A 22,499-nucleotide genomic window follows, 5' to 3' on the forward strand; every position below is an offset into this window, starting at 1 on the left:
GTAGGCAAAATTTTGAGGATGGCAGCAGAGCTACATCACGCCTGTTTCATTCTTCCTACATTTCCACTCCTTTCAAACATTTGCCACCTTCCTTGGCCTAGGTGTTCAATACCCTTAAGCTATGTATGGGAATTCACTAATTCATTCATCCATTCAGACATTCAGTTTTGAGCACCTGATACATGCTTGGTGCTCTTCTAGGCACTGAGATATACAATAAGTCAAATGGACCAAAAACTTTGCCTTTTTGACAACAGACCAAATAATAATAGGTAAATAAATGTTAGAACATGATAAATACTATGAGGAAAAGATACTGAGTTGAGTAAAGGGATGGGAATAGCAGACATGGAAGTGGGGGTTGTAATTTTCAATAAAGTAGTCAGCGCAGGCTTTATTAAGATATGCTATTTGAGAAAGACCTGAGGGAGGTAAGGAAGTCAACTACCTAGGGGAAAAGCACTCCTGGCAGAGGGACAAGCCAGTACAAACGCCAGAGTGGGAGCACACCTGGACACTAGAGTTTGGATCAGAGGGTATGAAAGAGAGGTAGAGAAGAATGAGGTCAGATAGAGAACTAAAACACAGGTGGCTCTCCTGCTTTTGTTATTTCCTGAATGCCTAGTTCCAATGAAAATGTTTCTGATCTATGACGTACTCTGTTAGGACCATTCCTTTTGGTTGGAAGGTCATTCAAATTATGGGCCAGGTATTGTACTAGGTATTAGAGATACTAAGATAATTTACCGGGATCTCAAAGATTTATTATTAGACAGGACCCCTGATGGATAAAACAAAGTCAGTTCAGTTGAAACATATAATTTTAGAAATTCTGTAGAGTGTCATTTTGGACATCATGGAAAAATGGGAGGAGAAAATTTACGGGCAGGTAAATCTTTCGGTGTTTCTCAGTCACACGGAAAGCCACCCAGTTTTTTTTCCCAGGACCAACAAAAGGTCTTAGGTTTATACCCCAATGGTCTTTAAGGTCCACTTTTTAGTGGGGAAAAAAAGAATCTAATGTTTTCTTTTCAAGTTGTGAAAGAAAAATATCATTTTGATCTTAAAATGTAAAAAGGATTAAAGAAAAGAAACTGAAATTAATGCTATCTATTTGAATTATCAAAAACCTAATATTGTAACATGCTAAGAAAACAAACTGAGAGATATTAACTGATTTCAAAGAATGATTCAACATTTGGCATTATGCCCTGCCTTGTATACATAATTTCCTTTTCCTCCCCTCCCTTGAGTCAGGAAGTGTGTTCTTGAGGCATTTGTATTTTCTAAATTGTTTTGAATGCCAGAAAACATTATTGAAGCTTGAAGTAAAATATTTAAATGTTCCTTGGTAAAAGTCAGTAAGTATTTTCTAACCATGGATATGTAACCATTTTTTGTTGTACCATAAAAAAGACCTTACAAATGAAAAATTTATTTGCCCCTTAAATGTCATTCTAAATTTAAGTAATTAAGCTATCACCCTTTATATAGATACCTATAGTTCTATAATACACAGTTTTTTAATTTTAAAAAGATATGTTAACCTTTTTTTAGACAATCAAGATACATAAAAATTATTTGGCTGTGACACAAAATTAGGCTGGTTATTCAAGCCATGGTATGAAACTACGTATTAATATATTCTAGATTACAATCTGACTGAATTCAATTTACTTCATTTGCTAATAGAATGATAAATAAGCTCAACATTTTTCATTTAACCAAATTCTTTAAGCGAGCTTTAAGCTCGTTTAAGTCAGCTCCTTTTATCCATGTTTGAGAAAACAACAAGCTGGTTCTCCAGATAAACATTACTAATCACTGCCACAAAGAGCAGAGTTTTCTCCCAATCTACCGATTGGCAAATTTAATTCTCTTTAAAGAGCTGCTGGATGGCACAATTCTCATGGCAAAACATCAAGCTGATTTTGGCAGGATTGTAGATTAAATATATTGCAAATTAACATCCACTAAGCCCATTTTAACAGAATAATTCTTTGAAAATTGTTTCTACTCTAAATTACTTGCTTAAATTACTTAAACGTAGAGTTGCTTAAAAACTTTCTTTTACAGGAACCGATTTCCACCAAAATGTGATTTTAAGTTATTGACTGCTTAAAATAACATACTCTCCTGCCCACTAAAGTTGTTCTCATTATAGTAATCTTCTAAATATTAGCAAATTTGTAATTCTGTTTATGCCTGGTTTAATGCTGAAAGTTACAGTCATTTGTTTTACTATACAAAATTACAAACACTAACAAGATAAAAATTACTCTAGCACTAAAAAAGTGTAAAAATAAGTTGACAACATATACAGAACTGAAATGTATAATACACATAACTGGCTTACTTTTAGTAAACAGATATATTATCCTTTAAAAATTCTATCAAAACTGGCTGTGAATTTTGAAAAGTTGCTTTAAAGAACATATAAAACGAAATAACTATTTAATTACTATAATTAGAGTTAGCGCCAACGAAAACATTTTATTCTTTAAAAGAAGCTGAACAGAGCTTACCTGTATAGAGCGAACACGAAAAGACAAAAATTTAAACATGGCTATGAAACCATGATGGTATCAAAAGAATTTCTGCCAGTAAAACTTAAGTTAGAAAGGGAAGGCCAAGCCCTTGCAAAGTTTTCTTCTACCAGCTGTTCCGGCAATTAGAAAATTTCCTGTCAGGCGGGTCCTGAAAATGCTAGAAAAAGAGGCCGGACAATTTTCCTGTGGTAAAAGAAAGAAGAAACCTGCCGGTAGGGGCACTAATGTAGCTGGATAGGTAGGGAGGCCAGAACAGGAAACCAAAGCAGATTTGCTGATAGCCAAATCCTGTTGAAATGTTCTTTTCTCCTGGTTCCCAGCAATCCGGACAATTTTCACAAGCAGTGAAACAAAACTTATTATTTTAGAATCCTGAGAAATGCCAGAATTTCTTAACTATATGACTCTTTAAAGCAACTGAAACTAGTTGCCACTACTAAACTACTAAAAGTTGCTAAACTGATGCACATGTGGAATTTGACCCTTTGTGGTGTTTATACACACACTCAAGCTGTGGTCTCAAGGCAATTTTAAGGTTATACACAGGCATGTCATGGGTGTTCCCTGTCAATGAAGAAGAGTTTCATAACTATAGGTAGAAAATAAAGACCATAGGCAAGAAACTTTAAAAACTGTGATGTAAGGACAAATGCTACCTGTCTTAAATGAAAGTAAATCACTTTTGAATTTATGTTAGTTATAAGCCTTAATTATCAACCAGGTTAAAGACTTAAAGGCCTACAGCTAAAATTCATATTCCTAGTTGATAAAATCTAAGATTAAAAAAAAGTCTAATCCTTGGGTTTATTAGCAAAATGGAACACTTAAGAATCCATCTTGGAAAAGAAGGAGGGGTCAAGCTACCATATAATTCCTTACTCCATTTCATTTCATCCTCTAATACCTTACAGAAGTTTTTCTAAGGTACTGTGCTTTGGAAAATTATAAGTATGCCAATATTCAGAACACAATCACTGTAATAGTGGCATTTAGAACAACCAAAGGACAGCAGCTTCAAGAGTTGTGGGATAACGCTCTACTTAATGAACATTTAATCTATGTGGAACCAACAAAAACCTAAAGTGTTAATCTACACAGTCTGTAAGAATTTAATAAAATCATGGACATTTCAAAACCTGAAGACACTCTAGAAAATACGAAGAATAATCAGCTCACTTTCTGGATGAAGAAACTGCGGTCCAGGTAGGCCCATATTTGGTGATAGAGCTATCTATAATGGGGGTCCAGTTTAGTACCCATTTATTGAGCAAACATTAGAGAGCCCATTATGTGCTATAGATCCTACATGAAAAGCCAGGGCTCTTCCTCCTCTATCAAATTTTTATGAAAATGTTCTGTAAACAAACTAATGGAAGTTGAAGAATAACTAAAAAAAAAAAAAAAAACTTGCTCAATTTAAAAAATTATCTTATATAACCAAATACATTAGCAGCAACAGGAAACCCAAATAAATATCCAATATAGAACTTTGAATTCTGCCTGGAAAATTGTGTACTTCTCTTGTTTAAAAACACATGCCTCAATTTTTCAGCAAGGAAGGTACTTAGGAACTCTTCCATCTCCCAAAAGGAATTACTTGACTCCTTACACTAAAAGGGCAGCGAGGCTAGGACAACCATCTAACACAGAACGGCAGACTGAACATGAGATGGCTCTTGAAACTATGCCAGGAAAAAGCAAACATCATGCTTGCTGCACAACTCATAAAGTAGGATATCTCTATAAGTAGCAGTCAGACTTTATTCAAGTAATATTTTTAAACGTGAGCAACCAAATATCAAAGTTTAAGTTTTTTAAACTTAAAGGATTAGTGAAAATTGGCTTGAATTACTACTAGTGCTCAGGTTAATAATTCACATTTTGCCATGTGTTTTGCTTTTCATACTGGCACTAAGAAATGAAGCAATATTTCAGACACCAAAATCTGAAATAAGTCTCTGAGTTGAAATTGATACCATAATTAAAACTGTGGTATCGCTATAAAAGACAAACAGAGCAACAGAAAAGAATAAATGTGGCACTGTACATCAGAGGGAGATGTTAGGACATATGGTTACATGTTTGGAGAATGTAGACACCGTAAAGTATTAATACAGATTTGATTATGAAATTTTAAAAGGGTTTTACATTAAAAGGCACCATAAACAAAGTTAAAAAGACTAGCTCTTGTGATTGGAATTCCTTATACTCCCATTACAAATCATCAATGAGCAATTGCTTTATTCAGGTGTTATCTATCTCCTAACCAGAATGTGAGCTCTTCAAGTTCTTTGGTACATCTCTTATGGTATTTATTACTGTTTAGGCACATCCCATTGCCCAGATTAATCTTGAGATTAATACCAAATATCACACAGTAAGACCTCAAATAAATGGCTGCCTAAATAAGTATCATATGCTGAAATCTGAAATGGATACTACTTGTGTGGTGGTGCACATGAAACTAGATGCGTTCTTTTTTTCCATCCATATATTTCTTAAAATTTATTTTACTAAATTTTTGTTTTAGGCTGGGCGCGGTGGCTCACGCCTATAATCCCAGCACTTTGGGAGGCCGAGGTGGGTGGATCACGGGGTCAGGAGTTGGAGACCATCCTGGCTAAGATGATGAAACCCCATCTCTATTAAAAATACAAAAAATTAGCCGGGCGTAGTGGTGCACGGCTGTAGTCCCAGCTACTCAGGAGGCTGAGACAGAAGAATCACCTGAACTTGGGAGGCGGAGGCTGTGATAAGCCAAGGTCACACCACTGCACTCCAGCCTGGGCAACAGAGCAAGATTCTGTCTAAAAAAAAAATTTGTTTTAAACATCTGATTGAATTATTTACCTTATTATTTAAAAAGTAACTATAACTATAAAAATAACGCATGCCCACTATAGAAAACTTAGATAATAAAGATAAACAAAAAGGGGGAAAAAAAAAGAAAAAAAGTCACTATTTTGGTGATTTTCTTTCCAGTCTTTTCCATGTACACACATGGACCATACTACACATAGTATCACTTTTTCTGTAAAGGGACAGATAGAAAATATTTTCAGCTTTGCAGGACATACGGTTTCTGTCAACTTTGCCAATGCAGTGAGAAAACGAATAGGTATGGCTGTGTTCCAATAAAACACCTTTTACAGAAACAGGTGACAGGCCCATGAGTGTAGTTTGCTGACCCCATTCTCTATTATTAAATAGCCTTCAATGCATTATTAATGACTGTTGAAAATTCTATTATACAAATCTCCTATTGTTGGGTCTCTGATCTACCCCATGGTGCTGTCCCATCCTTTGTATACATTCACATTTAGAAATAATTTCTAGAAGTAGAGCTGTATAGTCAAGAGTATGCAGCATCAGGGTTTTTGATCCTAACTTATTTGGCACATTGTCCTCCAAGAAGAACCTGAATAATAAGGAGGGAACCACATCAAGACCTTGGGAAGGTGCAAACTACAGCCAGGCCTGGCCAGCCTCAGGGCCAAATCTGCCCATGTCCATCTCTGTTTAAATATTAACTTCAACTGTATTTGCCCCACAATGGCTACCGCTGAGTTGAGTATTTGCAACAGAGATCATATGGTCTACAAACCTAAGATATTTATTTACTATCTGGCCCATTATAGACAAAGTTTGCTGACTCATGGTCTAGAGTCCTCAAACAAAATGAACAGCAAATGCCAAAGTATGGAGATAGGAATTAGCTTAATGAATTCAAGACATAAATGAAAGGCCACAGTGGCTAGAATGAGAGGAACATCAATGAAAGAGAAAGGAGATGAAGAGGTAGCTTAGGGCCATATTAAGTCAGGCCTTAGACCCAAGAGGTTTGGGTTTGGATTTTATTTCAAGTGGAATGGGAAACCAATCTTCCTCATTTTAGGCAATGACATTATTACCTTTCTCAAAAACTGTTAAGTCCTTTTTGGTCTTTCCTTTCTTATCTAATTTCCTTCCTTTCATATTCAATCCCTCAACAAATTCTAATTTTATCTCAAAAATAAACCTCAAATCTGTCTATTTCTATTTCCTCTGCCATTCCCAGTACAAACGATCGTTTGAAAAATGATTGCCAGAAAACTGGTTTCTCTGCTTCTAAATTTTCCCTGTGCAATCCTTTATTTTCACAGCAGCCAGAATAATCTTAAAACAGAAATCAGGCCGTTATGTCCCTACCTCAAATTCTTCAATGGCTTCCCATCACAGAACAAACTCCAAACTTTCATAGTCTACAGAGCTTAAAGTAAGCAGTAGTAAATGCTACCTTGATCCCGACTTGTAGATATGCTCACTAATTCATTCAGATATAATGTGAATATTTGGTTTTAGATATATCATGTTAAAGTCTGACAATTTCCTCTTTACTAAAAGAGGAATGAATATTAAATCTTGTGTAATGTATTTTTGTCTATTAATATTGTCACTTAATTTTTCCTCCTTTGATCTACTGATTAGATTACTTAGACAAAGAGATTTCTTAATACCAACCTATGCCTATATTTCTGGGGAAAACCCATTGTTTTAATATAATTCTATACTTAATTTGTAAATATTTTATTTACAAGTTTTGCATTTATATTCATAAATTAAATTGGCACACGGTTTCCTTTTCTATGCTAACTCATTTTCAGGGCTATGCTAATTCTATAAAACAAACTAGAAGGCAAGGGAGACTTTTTCCTATGTTTTGGGGCAACTTAAAGACCACAGAGTGATCTATTTCTTGAAAGTTTCAAAGATTTTTCTCCTAAGAAATCAAGGAAAATGTGGCACATATACACCATGGAATACTATGCAGCCATAAAAAAACAATGAGTTCATGTCCTTTGTAGGGACATGGATGAATCTGGAAACCATCATTCTCAGTAAACTGACACAAGAACAAAAAATTAAACACCGCATGTTTTCACTCATAGGCAGGTGTTGAACAATGAGAACACACGGACACACAGAGGGGAGCATCACACACTGGGGTCTGTTTAGGGGGACCAGGGGAGGGACAGCGGGGGGTGGGGAGGTTAGGGAGGGATAACATGGGGAGAAATGCCAGATATAGGTGATGGGGGGATGGAGGCAGCAAACCACATTGCCATATATGTACCTATGCAACAGTCCTGCATGATCTGCACATGTACCCCAGAACCTAAAGTACAATAAAAAATATATATTAAAAAGATAAAGAAATAATTGAGCTTGGCACTATAATGGGGAGCAGAAAGTTTGGCAGTGCTAATTTTTTATGATTTAAATTTCTCCCAAGGCTATTGGTATACTGTTTCTCTCTCCCTTCCCAAATTTAGATTTTCCTAAGAAACCACAGATTTCACCAATTTTCATATTAGTATACGGTTACATTTAGTATTCTATTAAGTTTTTGAAATTAAACCTAAGAAAAATTTCAACCATATGCAAAAGTAGACAGAATAGTATAACCTTCATGTGCTCATCACCTAAGTTTAATAATTTTCAACTCACAGCCAATCTTGTTTCATATGCTCACTTCCCCAACTCCTGTAATTATTTTGAAGCAAATCTCAGACATTGTATCATTGTATCTGTAAATATTTGGGTTGTTATGATGTCTTAATCTCCTTCCTATCTGTGCTTATATCCTGTTTTACTTTCCTAATGTTGTGGACTTGCTTTTGTGTGTTTTCCCTTGTTTTCTAATTTGCTGATTTTTGAAATTATATTTAATTCCTTCCTCTTGCTTTTTATAGGTTTACTTTGTAGTTCGTTTTTTCTAGTTTCCTTCACTGAGTCATTAGTTGCTTTATTTGAATTCTTTTATTAATAAAGTTTTCTTTCAAGTTTCAACAATAACATTTAAGATACTACTATATTCTAGGCACTGCGTTTTACGTGAAATTATCTCAGCTGATTCTGACCAATAAGGTATGAACTATTATCCATCCACACTATGGATGAACAGACTGAGGCTTAAAGATAAGTTAAATAATTTACTGCCCAAATTCTTATAGTTTGGACGTGGAAATGGTCATGATGTTGGTAGAAGCATAACCAGGTAAGTTTGTTTGGGGAAGGAGAGTACACATGAATGGTTGGTGGCTGACTTAGGTAAAGAAAAACAGGAGGTGCTAAACCTTTTCAACAGACCCTGAAGGAAGAGGGCTGAGTATGGGGACCATGGTAGAGTTCCTGAAAACTTTTCTACACCATACATTATACTTGTCTGGCAAAACCCCAACCATGGTCAAACCCAATTATTAACCATCTTCATGACCCCATGATGACTGAACCCTGTTGAAAAAAAAGGCCCATCTGATAAAAACTTAAAATTAACATGTTCTTAACTGATTCCATTGGATACTTTTTGTGTGTGGATCATTCCTTTTTTCAGACACTAAAAGATTTAATTTATAAGGACTTCCATCTATGTGCAGGAGTTAATTTTTTTAAGCACGCATCTATCAGTAGATAGTGTTATAAAGTGGTAAGAGCCTAAGGTTTTAAACCAGAGATGGGAAATAAGTTTCATGAAGATGATCAACTTGAAACAAATGGTAGTGACTTCCTAGAGCAGTGAGCAGGATTTTCTAGAGCACTTTCCAGGCCCTGTCTCAATGGAAAGCACGCTATGTTTCACTCACAGAATCTCCCGTGGGCATGAAGAGAGGGTGAGAGGCAGCAGCACCATGGCCCCAGGTCTGAATTTTGCAGTAAGTCACAATATACCCTACGTGGTAACACTTTTCTCCTTGTCTACACATTTTTTTTTCTTGCTTAGACTTAAGTTCTTTTTACTTAGTCATGCTTGTCTAAAACAGTTAAATTAAAATACTCATTTAGGTAAAGGGGTTACAACTTTCCATATGCCAGTATTTCAGGTTGACTCAACCAACCATTCTTATTTGAACATAATTAAGTCACTTTGCTTTCTTTCAAAATATGGATGAGATCACCGAAAATGAAGAAATGGGTATGGGGTTGAATACACTAGAAGAGAAGAGAAGCAATTTTAGGTCAGAGGCACCACACGAGGGAGGCAAGCCATGATTAAAAGGGGAAGGTCTTTTTTTTTAAGCTCTCAGGGGTAGAGGAATGGGATACTAGGAATTGAAAAAATAGCCCTGAAACAGAGCCAAAAATGTAGCAAAGGGAAACCTTTGCTTGTGCTTGAAAATTTTCCTGGTGTATACATACTCTATTTAATTCCACCATGTAGTACTAATTATACTGCTACTTATCTCAGAAATATTTTCCTAAATGGTATATACTTAAATCTACTAGGGTATTTTCCCTCAAGCTCTGAGTGCTCAAATACACTCTCAGCCAATGAGAGTTAGAATGGCAGACAATACTCTATACAATTAGTCAATAAGTGTTATTAATACACCATGGTACAAATTTTCCCTGCCAATGAGCACTCTATTGTATTTTCCTGTGTTGAGTGAGTAATTCACTGCCTACTGTCTACTCTGCTAGGACTTCTCTTCCCACAGTTTGTGTCTGAATCATAATAACTATAATAGGTGTGCAATGGTGTGCTGGACACATGGCTGTAAAGATCATTTTGGATGCTCAAATGCAACTTTTAAGGCAGCTTTGCATGAACTAAAAGTTTTTACTTCAGGTGAGTAAAGACAGGAAAGGGTTGAACCTTTAGAAAGCCAGCAGAAAGAATAACAGCATTAAAATTCCAGAAGATGGAAAAGTGGTGGCTCATGCTTGTAATCCCAGCACTTCGGGAGGCTGAGTGAGGCGGATGGATCACTTGAGGTCAGGAATTCAAGACCAGCCTGGCCAGCGTAGTAAAACCCTGTCTCTACCAAAAAATATAAAAATTAGCCAGGTGTGGTGGGATGTGCCTGTGATCCCAGCTACTTGGGAGACTGAGGCAGGAGAATTGCTTGAACCTGGGGGGCGAAGGTTGCAGTGAGCCATGGCACTCCAGCCTGGGTGACAGAGTGAGACCCTGTTTCCAAAAAAACAAAAAAAGTGGATCTGAGGATATGGGAGACAGGCAAATGGCAGGGCAAAGAACAAAAGCAAGAGGAGAAGAGATGAAGTATGTGAAGAACAGAAAAGTCCAGCCAGAACAGAATGGCTCTATCACAAATAGAAACCTAGGGGACATGTTCAAAAGACATCACAGGACAAACTCTATACACTAAGAAGGTCTGAGTTACGATATTTAATGTTCAGGAGAAATCGGGCTCTCCTTTATGACTATCTTTTTAGTTAAACTGATTTATCTATCTCCAACACATCTCACTTTTCCTCTCTTTGACTTTTGTTTACACTATTTTCCCATAAAAGTTTATCCAAATGTTGACATCTACTTCTCAAAAATCCTGCAGCTATTTTTCAAGACTCAGGTTAAATTTCATGCCTTCTGTGAATTTTTGCCTGGTCATACCAGTTAAAACTACTTTTTAAGTTCCACTTAAATTTTTATCAAAGGCTAAAGGGTCAAAAAGCATTTCAAGGCTTATAATGAGAAAGAAGCAGTACTCTATGCTCTTGGTACCCTTTCAGCTCTTTTCATTGTTCCCTCTGGCATTTTCCTTTATATGATAAATAATAACCTTATAATACTTTCTCTTGATTCATCAATTTCAGATGTTACCGTTAGACATCCTATTATAGATGACTTGGCACTCATATCATAGATTTTGGTTGAGTCAATATTTAGTCTTTACAATTATTATGACTATGTAAACACTGTTCACTGCTGAAGTAAAGAATATACTTGAGTTACATCTCTTGTGTACGATTTTTGCTTTTCCTTAAGTTTACGTTGCTCTGTTTTTTAATTTGCTTTTTTCTTCTTTGTACCTATTTCAATGTCTTCCTACTCTGCAAGAGCCTGTCAAGTGAATTTTCAATGGTCAAGCCTATTTAGATTCATCACTTGTATTCCCCCACTTCCTCCCCCAATCCCATTCCTGGAGATAACATTCCCAGAATTATGTGTCTACTTCAATCTGGACTGAGTACTCTCTAAGCTTACTGAATGAACCAGTCTTCTGAAGCTTCCTTTAATCATCATAATGGGAAGAAACTTTTATCATGATTGCAGTACTTGATCTTTTGTTTGCCAAATCCCATGTCTCTCTTAGTTAAGAACCCTCTAGTGTTGGCAGAGCCCATTTTTCAGCAACTTCCTAAAGTAGGTCCGTATCTGAAAATATCTTGGTTGAAACATCTCAAAGTTCCCTATGTAAATTATTAGTAGTTGGCAAAAGGAAAACTTTTAATTATATATTAAAAAAATACAATTTTAAACTATAAGGTTAATAAACATTTTGACAATCATTTGGATTTAATATCATTATATAAATATTAAATACCAGGCTTTTATCTGACACCTAAGCCTAATTCGTATAATCTGGAATGATCTGCTCAACAGCTTCATCCACATTGCTGGTAATATCTTAGTCCTGCATCTTTCTGACCTATCTCTAGAATGCAGGCTCTTGCAGATGTAAATGCTACTAAAGCCATGAGTAGGAGAAAGTACAAACCATGTAACATCACAATGGAAAATGCTTTTAGACTACAGAGAATAAAAAATTTGGAGGTTTTCCTTCTGATTGTTTTTACATTTGCTTACATGTAAATATATATACTATAAACTAATTAAGCAAATTGCCTTAAATGATTTTGGAGAAGGTAGGCATCCGGAGGTAGCTCTGGGCACTAGGCTCCATGCATGCCTGGGTCCCTAAGCTAGTTAAAACCTAATCCATTTATTCATTTGATTTACAAATACTTATTGAACACCAACTGGATGCTAGACACAGACATAAAACAAGGAATATGTCAGACTTGGTCACAGCCTCATTCAACTCACAGTTTAGTAGGGAGTATAGACCAAGTAAAAAAGCAGTGGAATCTAGTATGGTGTTGCCATTTAGGGTATGCATAGGTCCTGTCGCAGCAAAAAGGAAAAACACTTAACTCAAAGTGAAAGTGGAAGTGGTAGTTGTACTGGGAAGATGTCTCAGTTGAAATGATATCTAAACAGTTCTGAAAGATGATCAGGAATTAAGTGGTGGGGATGGCAGTAAAGGAAAAGAATTCTGGGAGAAGGAACATTCCCTATGAAAGCCCAGAGGCAAAAGAAAGGTGATACATTTGAGTGACTGGACTTTCAGTAGAGGGGAGAGGTGTGTGGCTAGAGAGGATGTGGAGAGAAGTGTGCAAATCCTTATTATGCAGGGTCTGGTAGGTCATGTTATGGAGGTTGGGCTTTTATTTAAAGGAACCATAAAACTATGGAGGTGTTTTAAGCAGGTTAAACTGATCTTATTCTTCCACAACTGACATAATGTTCATGACAATTTGTTTGATTTCTGAAAAGTCAACACTCCTAAGATGCTAAAAACCATACAGAAACACATAACTTTTAAAATATATATATATATATATATATATATATATATATATATATGCAGTAGCCAGATGGAAAACATAGCAGAAAAAAATCCCACTTACAACATAACAAAGACTATAAAACTATAAAATGCTCACAACTTATCTTAACACAAATGTATAAGAACTATATGTAAAAAAAAACATAACTTTTTTTTTTTTTTTAGGCAGGGTCTCACTCTGTTGCCCAGGCTGGAATGCAATGGCATGCTCATAGCTCACTGCAGCCTCAAACTTCTGGGTTCAAGTGATTCTCTGCCTCAGTCTCCCAAGTAGCTGGGACCACTGGCACACACCACCATGCTTGGCTTATTTTTAAATTTGTGCTAGAGACTGGGTCGCACTCTGCTGCCCAGGATGGTCTCAAACTCCTGGGTTCAAGTGAACCTCTTACCTCAGCCTCCCAAAGTGCTGGGATTACAGGTGTAAGCCACCACACCCAGCCAAGAAACCATAAAATTTTGAAAAGGATGTAAAAGAAAACCAGAAAAAAGAATGTTCATGAATGTGAAGACTCAATATTGTTAAAATAATTTTTCATGTAAATCTGTAAATTTAAGGCAATTCTCATAAAAATCCCAATAAATTCTTCAGACATACTTGACAAACTGATTGTAAAGTTTATCTGGAAGATTAAATGTATAGGACTACATTTATAAGACTTAAGACTAGTTCTTACAAAAGTAAAAAAGGTGGGAAGGCTTGCTTTACCATATTAAAAAAAGCATATAATAAAATGACAGTAATTGAAAAAGTACGTAAAGTCAAAATATTCAGGGGGGGGGGTTATAGGTTGAATTGTGCCCTCCAAAAAGGTATGTTCAAGTTCTAAACCCTGGTACCTATTAATTTGACCTTATTTGAAACCAGGGTCTTTGCAGATGTAATTAAGATAAAGTCATAATGGAGTGGGATGGTCCCAATCCAATGACTAGTGCTCTTATGAGAAGAGGGAAATTTGGACACAGACACAAACAGGGAGATCATCTGATGCCTGAGGCAGAGGTGGAATGATGTATCTACAAGCCATGGAATGTCAAGCATTGCTGGCAAACACTAGAAGCTGGAATACGCAAGGAAGGAACCCCCCTGAGAGCCATCTGTTGTTTTAAACCACCCAGTTTGTGGTAATTTGTTATGGCAAATTAGGAAACTGATACAAGGGGTATAAGGCAATTTTATACATGATAAAAGAGGTATCTCAAATGGGTGGGGAAAAGAATAGATTTTATTTATTCAATAAACAGAGGTTAGGACAATAGGCTATCTATTTGGAAAGAAAAGTTAGGTTTCTACCTCATACCAGGTACTAAATTCCAAGGGGATCACAGATCTAAATGCAAAACAAAACGAAAAACACCAAAAAACCATAAAAGGTCAAAATGTAAAAGGATATTTTTATAATCTTAGTGTAGGGAAGGATTTTCTAACCAAAGCGTGAAACCCAGAAGTCAGATGTGACTATTTAAAAATGAAAACTTCTGTTCATACTACAATGAAAGACACATAATCAATGCTTAAAAAAACATATTATAAGATATATAATAGACGTGGAGTTAATATCCAGAATATATACAGAGACTGTACAGACCAATAAGGAGACAACAAGTAACCCCAAAGAAAACTGAGCAAAACATAAAATAACAAAGGCCAATAATGTATGGATACTCAACCTCACTAGTAATCAAATGAGATGCATATGAAAATGGGAAAGTTGGGAAGGCATGGTGGCTCACACCTGTAATCCCAGCACTTTGGGAGACCGAGATGGGTAGATCACTTGAGGTCAGGAGTTTGAGGCCAGCTTGGCCAACATGGTGAAACCCTGTCTCTACTGAAAATGTAGAAATTAGTCGGGTATGGTGGCCAGTGCCTATAAGTCCAGCTACTTGGGAGGCTGAGGCAGAAGAATGGCTTGAACCCAGGAGTCAGAGGTTGCAGTGAGCTGAGATCGTACCACTGCACCCCAGCCTGGGTGGCAGAGCAAGACTCTGTCTCAAGTAAGAAAAAAAAAAAGGGAAAGTATTATTTATCTAGAGTCACTCAAATTAAAAATATTTTCTAATAATATCTAGTGTTGAGTAGGCAATACTCAAACAGGTATTCTCATATAGTGAAATTTTGAAGGAAAATCTGATAAATGTCTATTGAGATTTAAATGTTTATACCCTTGGTTTCAGTACATCCTTTTCTAAGACTATATCTAACTGAAACACAAATTCACAAAAATAAATAGGAGAAAATTACATTAAATATAGGATATTCATAAAATAGAATACTGTGTAACCACTTCAAAAAGAGGTAGATAGATCCGGCTGGGCGTGGTGGCTAACACCTGTAATCCCAATGCTTTGGGAGGCCAAGGCAGGATAATTGCTTGAGTCCGGGTGTTCAAGACCAGCCTGGGCAACATAGCAAGACTCCATTTGTACAAAAAACACAGACATTAAAAAAAATTATCTGGGCATGATGGCATGTGCCTGTAGTCCTAGCCACTAGGAAGGCTGAGGTGGGAGGGTTGCTTGAGCCAAGGAGTTTGAGGTTACAGTGAGTCATGACTGCACCACTGCGCTCCAGCCTGGGTGACAGACAGAGAGACACCTTGTCTCAAAAAATCCCCCAAAACAAAAAAATACAAAAACAAAGAAGAGGTAGATCTATATGTATTGTCATAAAAAGATGTTCAAGACATGTTAAGTAAAAAGAGCGAGTTGCAGAATGTGTATTTTGTAATCATAAATAATAATTATCTTATGTAAAAAATGTCAAGACTATAACTGAGCTGCTGACAATAGTTATTCTGTATGTGGTGGTAGGGAACAATTTATTAACTCACTTATGCAATATTTAATGAGTGTCCATTATGTGCCAGGCATATTGGTTTAGTTACTGGGGATTCAGGAGTAAACAACAACAAAAAACCAGATGAGAAAATGGTGAACATCCACTTTCTATGGTAAACATATCTGTGAAGTATGACCTTTGTATTTTGTCTTTAACAAATTTATGATCAGTTTGGTTCTTTAAAAACATAAGCTTTAGGCTGGGCGCGGTGACTCACGTCTGTAATCCCAGCATTTGGGGAGGCCAAGGTGGGCAGATCACCTGAGGTCAGGAGTTCGAGACCAGCCTGGCCAACATGGAGAAACCCCATCTCTACTAAAAATACAAAAATTCAAAAATGAGCCGGGTGTGGTGACAGGTGCCTGTAATCTCAGCTACTCAGAAGTCTGAGGCAGGAGAATTGCTTGAACCCAGGAGGCTGAGGTTGCGGTGAGCCAAGATTGCCCTACTGCACTCCAGCCTGGGCGACAAGATAGACTCCATCTCAAAAAAAACCCCCAAGAGACGAAAAAACATAAGCTTTAGGCACTAATGAAAAACTTTCAACAATATAAAGCAATTTGTTTTGTCTTTCTCTTAACATCACTCTTATCAAATAGTTTTTAGAGAGGTCCCTGGAATACTCAATAATGTATGTTGATAAAGTTAATGTGAAAGGACCAATGAGTTTCTAATACTGTAAAATGATTACTCTGCTCAGGTGAAAAATAAGAATAACTTTACAGTATTTCATTTATCTTTTATCTTTTTTTTTATCTGTGCTTATCCATTATTTATATATATTTTTCTTTTTTTAGTATTTCATTTATCTATACCCTTTGTGATAAAATATTTTACTTACAGTTTGTGGATTAATCTCCTCCTCTCCCATAGGTTCATCCATAATTTGCTGTCCATTCTGTGAAAAGCACAGCAAGCAGAAAGTTACCAAAACAGACCTCACATCAGTTAAAGTTAAATGAAGGCAGACAAAAAAAAAAAAAAAAAAAACTGAGGAAGATTTTTCACCCCTAAAGGGCTCTAATGAAGTAGAACCACCATATGAGTACGCAGTTGCTAAATTTGCAACAGGTTGTGCTTCAAAAGTTAATTATTTGAAACTATAAAAACATTTTTCCATGGAAGTAATATAATAAATGATTATTACCTTTCCACGTGAGCCCTTGAGTTTAATAGTTAAATGCATTACAAATGGTCTTATTTAAGCCTCACCAAACATCATTTACAACACTGTATGGCAAAACACATTCTAAATTCCAACTTCATTCATAATTAATCAAGGGAACTGATTAATTATTTCAGAGAAAATTAAGCCCAATCTCTACATCAAAATAAATTCCAGATGGATTAAACATTTAAATGTCAAAAATAAAATTATACAAGTATTAGAATATAAGTGAACAACACTCATGGGGTAAGGAGGGTTGAAATCATAAAGAAAAAATGACATTTTAATCTGTAAGTTTAAAACATCTGCCAGACATGAAAAAAGATAAAAGACAAACTGATTACAAAAAAAGGCAACATATAACAAAGGGTTGGTATCCTCAATACATAAAGAGCTTTGTTTTACAAACCTGTAAGAAAAAACGATGAACCTCAACAGAAATGAGCAATAAGGGAAAAAAGAGTTCAGCCTTAGTACTCATCAAAGAAATGCATTTAACCCAAAGATACCTTTTGCCTTTCAAATTGGTAATGATTTACAAAAAAAAAAAAAAAAAAAAAAAAAAAAAAAAAAAAAAAATTACCACATACAAACAAAAAACCACTCAGTGTTAATGAGGGTATGGGGAAAGAGTACTCTGGACATACTGCTGGAGAAAGTGTCAATCAGCACAACCTTTCAGGAAGGCAATCTGAGTCTGTATTTTAAAAAAACCAAAATAGCACACATAAAATTTTGAAATGTCTCATTGATTCTACTTCTATTTTTTTAAAAGTAGATAAGTGTACAAAGATGTACATACAAGAATGCTCACCATAACTTTTATTCCAAAAGACCTTCAAATTGGAAACCTAAATTCCTAACAATAGAGAACTAGTTAAATATATTATGGTACATCCTTATAATGGAATACTATGCAGTCATTAAAATGATGATAAAGATGTAAATTCACTGACATAGAAAGACAGTCACATGTAATAAGTGAAAAAGCAGTTTACAAAACAATATGGATTGTAATGATCCCATTTTAAATAAATATATACATGTTTCAATGTATATATTTTTATGGGAAAAACTCTGGAAGGATATACACCAAAATGTTAACAGTGGCTATCTCTGGGTGGTAGAATTTTAGACAATTTAAATGGTTTATTTTTGCTTATTTGAATATTCTAATGTGTCTACAATGTCTACAATGAATATGTATTATTTGTGTAAGTTTTAAAAATCACAAAAGCGGACGTCAGGAACACATAGTTTCTTCTCTCATTCCCTCAGTTGGAAAAGGAGTAGCCCCTGACTATTAATTCAACAAGTATATAAGGATGTAAGCTAACCATTTTTGGAGCATTATTACCTGGGAAAAAAAGGCAGCCCACCTATCACTTCAAACTACACAGGAGGCAGCTGCTCTGAATATGAACTCCCCTCTTTGTTCTTCGCATCCCTATTTACCATTCATTCGTTCATTCATTTCATTTCATTTCATTTCATTCAAGCTATGTTCCAGGCACTGAGCTGGAGATAAAAGTTAATAAAACATGGCCCCCATCCTAGAAGGGTCTATTGACCTTATACAAAGGGCACCTTTCACTTTCATCCATTCATAGAAGATGTTCCTAGATTAGGGAATGCCTATATAATACTACGAAGCACAGAAACAGTGCCAAAATTCAGGAAAACGTGGAGGCAGGTATAAAATCTTTATTTTCCTAAGGTATGTTCAAAGGCTATAACGCTGTCCTCTTCTTTGGTATAAGGACACTCATATATCTCTAGAATATTTCTTTTTCCTCAAAGTGACAACCATTTATTCAACTGACTACTGGTTGTTCTTATCCAAATGTTCCAAAGAACTAGCTCCTAACAACTGTGGCTCTGTTGTCAGACATAGAGATTCAAATTCCTATTCTTGCCCTATGAAGCCTTGGATAAGTTCTTTAAACAATCTAAGCTTTTCAGTTTCTTCATATGGAAAATGAAGATTGAAAAGGTTTATCTTCAGAGGGTTGTAGTAAAAAGACTAAATGAGTTAAATGATACAAAACCCTAAGCATAGTGTCTGGCACTTAGTAAACAACCAATGTCAGCTATTTTTCTTACGTCCAAAATTCAATTACCTCACCTGCTCAATTACCTACCAACCTGCTCCCTCTCCTATATTTGCCATCTTAATGAAAGGCACCACCATTCATCTAGCAGCCCAAACCAGATTTTTTCATTAATTTTAAACGGTTATCTTTCTGTAACACAGACTTGCCCCCATGACTCCCCATTGCTTGGCATTTAGAACCCTCAGTCTAACTTGAGCTACATGTACATTTTTCTTAGGAATAAAATTTAAGAACCATCTGTTCCTTGCAATTTTTAATGTATGCAAAACAAGTATCACAACTTATGACTTACTTTTAAAGAAAAGTGGTACAGGAGAAACGGCACTAAACTCGGAATTTGTAGACCAAGGGTAGAGCCCTAGGCTGCTGCTTATAAGCTTTATGATTTAAGGCAATTCAGACTTTCTCTTAGCTAGCCTATTTCTTTACCTGTTCAAAATGAGGATACTTGTCTTGTCTACCCAAAGGAGTATTACCAGTCTCCAAAACGAGATAATTCAGAAGAAAGAACTTTATAAATGGTAAAGAGCTGTATCGATGCACATTACTCTTACTAAGGTGAGGTAGCCTCATGAGGATAAAATAATACTCTGTGAAGTCCTTTTAATCTTGGAATTAAAAAAAAAATCTTTGAATTGGTATGACATCTCAAAAGTCTTCTGTTCCTATTATACATCACATGTTTAAATTCTTTCTACTTTGTTCTTACACTTATGCTTAAATACTACCAGGACAAGTGTGTACTACCTCACTACGCACTATACTATCTCTGAAAAAGTACTGCCTGCTACATGAAATTTTTCATTATATAGCAACTTTTCTCAGCTGTGAATTCTCTTTAAGAGGATTACTAATAAATGATGCCTAACTTGCCTGTACTCTATCTGCAAAGTCACAGGAAGTCTGTGACTTTGATTCGAGTCATAAATCTACATCTATGACTCTAATCCACTCTGAGTCTTGTCTTTTCTAGATAACAAGTTCCTTCAAACATTTAAGACAGCTAAGACTCATCACCATCTTCTTTTCTGAGCATGCTCCAATTTATCTTAAAGGGTGGTATATGGAATTATATGTAATTAACATTTCAACCCTCATACAACCAAGGCAGAGTAAAGGGCATATTACCTGCTTTGACCTAGAAAATAAACTTATGTTAATACAGTTCACATACGCATTATTTTTGGAATGCCCTCGACACAATGCTGACATATCAAGTTTTCTGATTGAATCCTTGTCTTCTTTACTTGCACTGCAACCACACCCTGCACCCTCTATCCATACCTGTTGTTACTCTTCGTTTCATGAATAAAACTTTATTTAAAATTTTTCATTCATCTCTTTCCAGCTGTGATCCATTGCTAGTCTCTATAGATCAGATTCCAAATCTGTCAATCAGCCTCTTCATTATTTTTAGCTTCATGTCATATCAAATTTTACAATAAACTTTTTTTTTCTCAACTACTCACCCAGCTAATAGTATAGTATATACTAACAAAGCAACCTAAGAAAAAAATTGAGTGAAACATAATCTGAAGGGTATTTTATGCTCCACTTTTTGTAAAAATATCTACATCCTGAGTTTAGCAAAAATTTAAAATATTGAACAATTTTAAAGCAGTGAGCCAATGTTATCCTATATACCAGTAAAGCTTTACAAAGGGCTTTTCCTACCAAAAAAGCATCTTTATTTAAATGAAAATTTTCTATCACTTAATCAAAACAAGGATTCAAATGATATCTATTAGAAATGAGCATAAAGTTACTTCTGCAGTTAAGTTTCCCATTTGGAAAATGACACTTGGTTTTATCAGAGATTAGGTTACATAGATTATCAGTCTTACTCAATATTTTACTTCCTATTTTTCCCCAAGTTTAAGGAATAGTATCTGTTAAACAAGAAAACATATTTAATTTTAAGAAACAAGTGGGAAAAAAAGTGTTCTAAAGCTGGCCAGTACCACGTTTAAACCCCAACTCTGTCACTTACTGGTGTAGTTACCTAAACTTGGGTAAGTTATTTGACATTTTGAGCCTGAGTTTCTTCATTCACAAGATGCACATAATATCTACTTCATAAGGATGTTGTAATTAAAAAGATCCACCAAGAGACAGTATATGTTCAGTAAATGTTACTTCTTTTCCTCTCTTTTGCTTCAATTGACTGTATAACATTTACATTTCTACAGATAACTTCTAAAGATGTAATGCAATGCAGAAGTATAGGAGAGTGTTGAAATACCTGTTCACTACATTTAATTTTCCATTCACTACCGTTAATTTTCCACCAAGCAGGGTGGAAGAGATCATTTATATATGTGCTATATTTTTATACAATGTAGCTAGAGAATGAGTATGGACAAAAAATAGTTTAAAAGTAAGGCAAATGTATTTATCCTCTCTCATCCCACCATAATGCCTTCCAGCCAAAAAATCTCAGAGCCTGGCAGATTGTATATATGCAAATGTGATGTGAAATACTGGAAAAGGTTAGGAATTGCTAATCATGCTTTACTTTGTTAGCCTGAAATGTGTATAAAGCCACACATTAGAATAACCTACAATATGGGTCTCATCAGAACAAATCAGATAAAGGAGATTGTTCCCTTGACTTTCAGCAGGTATTGCTTTCAATGTTGTAAAAATTATCACCTAAGATCATTTTCCAAGCTTAAAGAGGAAGAATAATTCAAATAAGTATTTCTGAACCAAGGCTTCAGGAACACTAGAGTATTCCTAAGTATTTTAAGGAAAATTCTGATGTTAAAAATATTTTATTACTTTAAAAACTTGCATTTTAAGCAATTCTATTAAGCAGATTGCTTTGTTGTAATGGCATGTTACAACAATGTCCTTTTCCAGTCTGCTGTTTGATACCTCTGAAAATATAAAATTAGTTAAAAAAATACTTTGATTTCAGCAGGAGATCATCATGTATAAGTATGCTAGGACCAAAAAATAATCTGTGACTGATAAAATGCTACCTTGAACTCAGCAGGGCATACCATCTATTGACATTCTGCTACCTAGAAATGAAATGGACATAAGGACATCAGAAGAATCTTCACAGAGAGTAACAGTCTGAAGTAACAGGAAGGGAGGAGGAAAAGAAAGGATCCAGAACCCTAGTGTATTAATATGGAGACCCAGGTTGTAGGAATGAGCAAGGACCATACTTTTTTTTTTTTAATCCACAGGTACATCTACCTTCCAAACTCCCTGATATCAGCAGTGGTTTTCCTGTCCAAAAGCTTATGCAATAGGAATTCCATCATGAAGGTGCTGAGCATGAGGCATTAGAAACCTCTCTCAAACTTTGGTTAAGATACCATCAAATTGTTCAGAATCCAACGAATCTTCTATGCAATCACATTGAAACAATAAGTAACAAGCACTTTATATTCTTAATAAGGA

At 35.5% G+C, this 22,499-nt stretch overlaps 1 protein-coding gene across 13 annotated transcripts in view; it reads right to left on the bottom strand.

Annotated features, from left to right (window-relative positions):
- RPS6KA3 (ribosomal protein S6 kinase A3) overlaps nt 1-22,499 on the bottom strand; it is a 166,048-nt gene that overhangs the window by 61,920 nt on the left and 81,629 nt on the right. For 8 of the 13 annotated variants that reach the window (XM_032286095.1, XM_032286100.1, XM_032286103.1 and 5 more), the window contains one exon: nt 16,645-16,701. In XM_032286095.1, the coding sequence (XP_032141986.1) occupies nt 16,645-16,701 (57 nt within the window). Of the gene's footprint in view, nt 1-2,525; nt 5,050-16,644; nt 16,702-17,380; nt 22,493-22,499 lie in introns of those variants that run through there. The other 5 variants (XM_032286098.1, XM_032286093.1, XM_032286091.1 and 2 more) reach the window with 5 other exon arrangements.

Source organism: Sapajus apella, unplaced genomic scaffold (assembly GCF_009761245.1).
Source record: "Sapajus apella isolate SASKATOON/1434 unplaced genomic scaffold, GSC_monkey_1.0 scaffold17, whole genome shotgun sequence".
Lineage (NCBI taxonomy): Eukaryota > Metazoa > Chordata > Mammalia > Primates > Cebidae > Sapajus > Sapajus apella.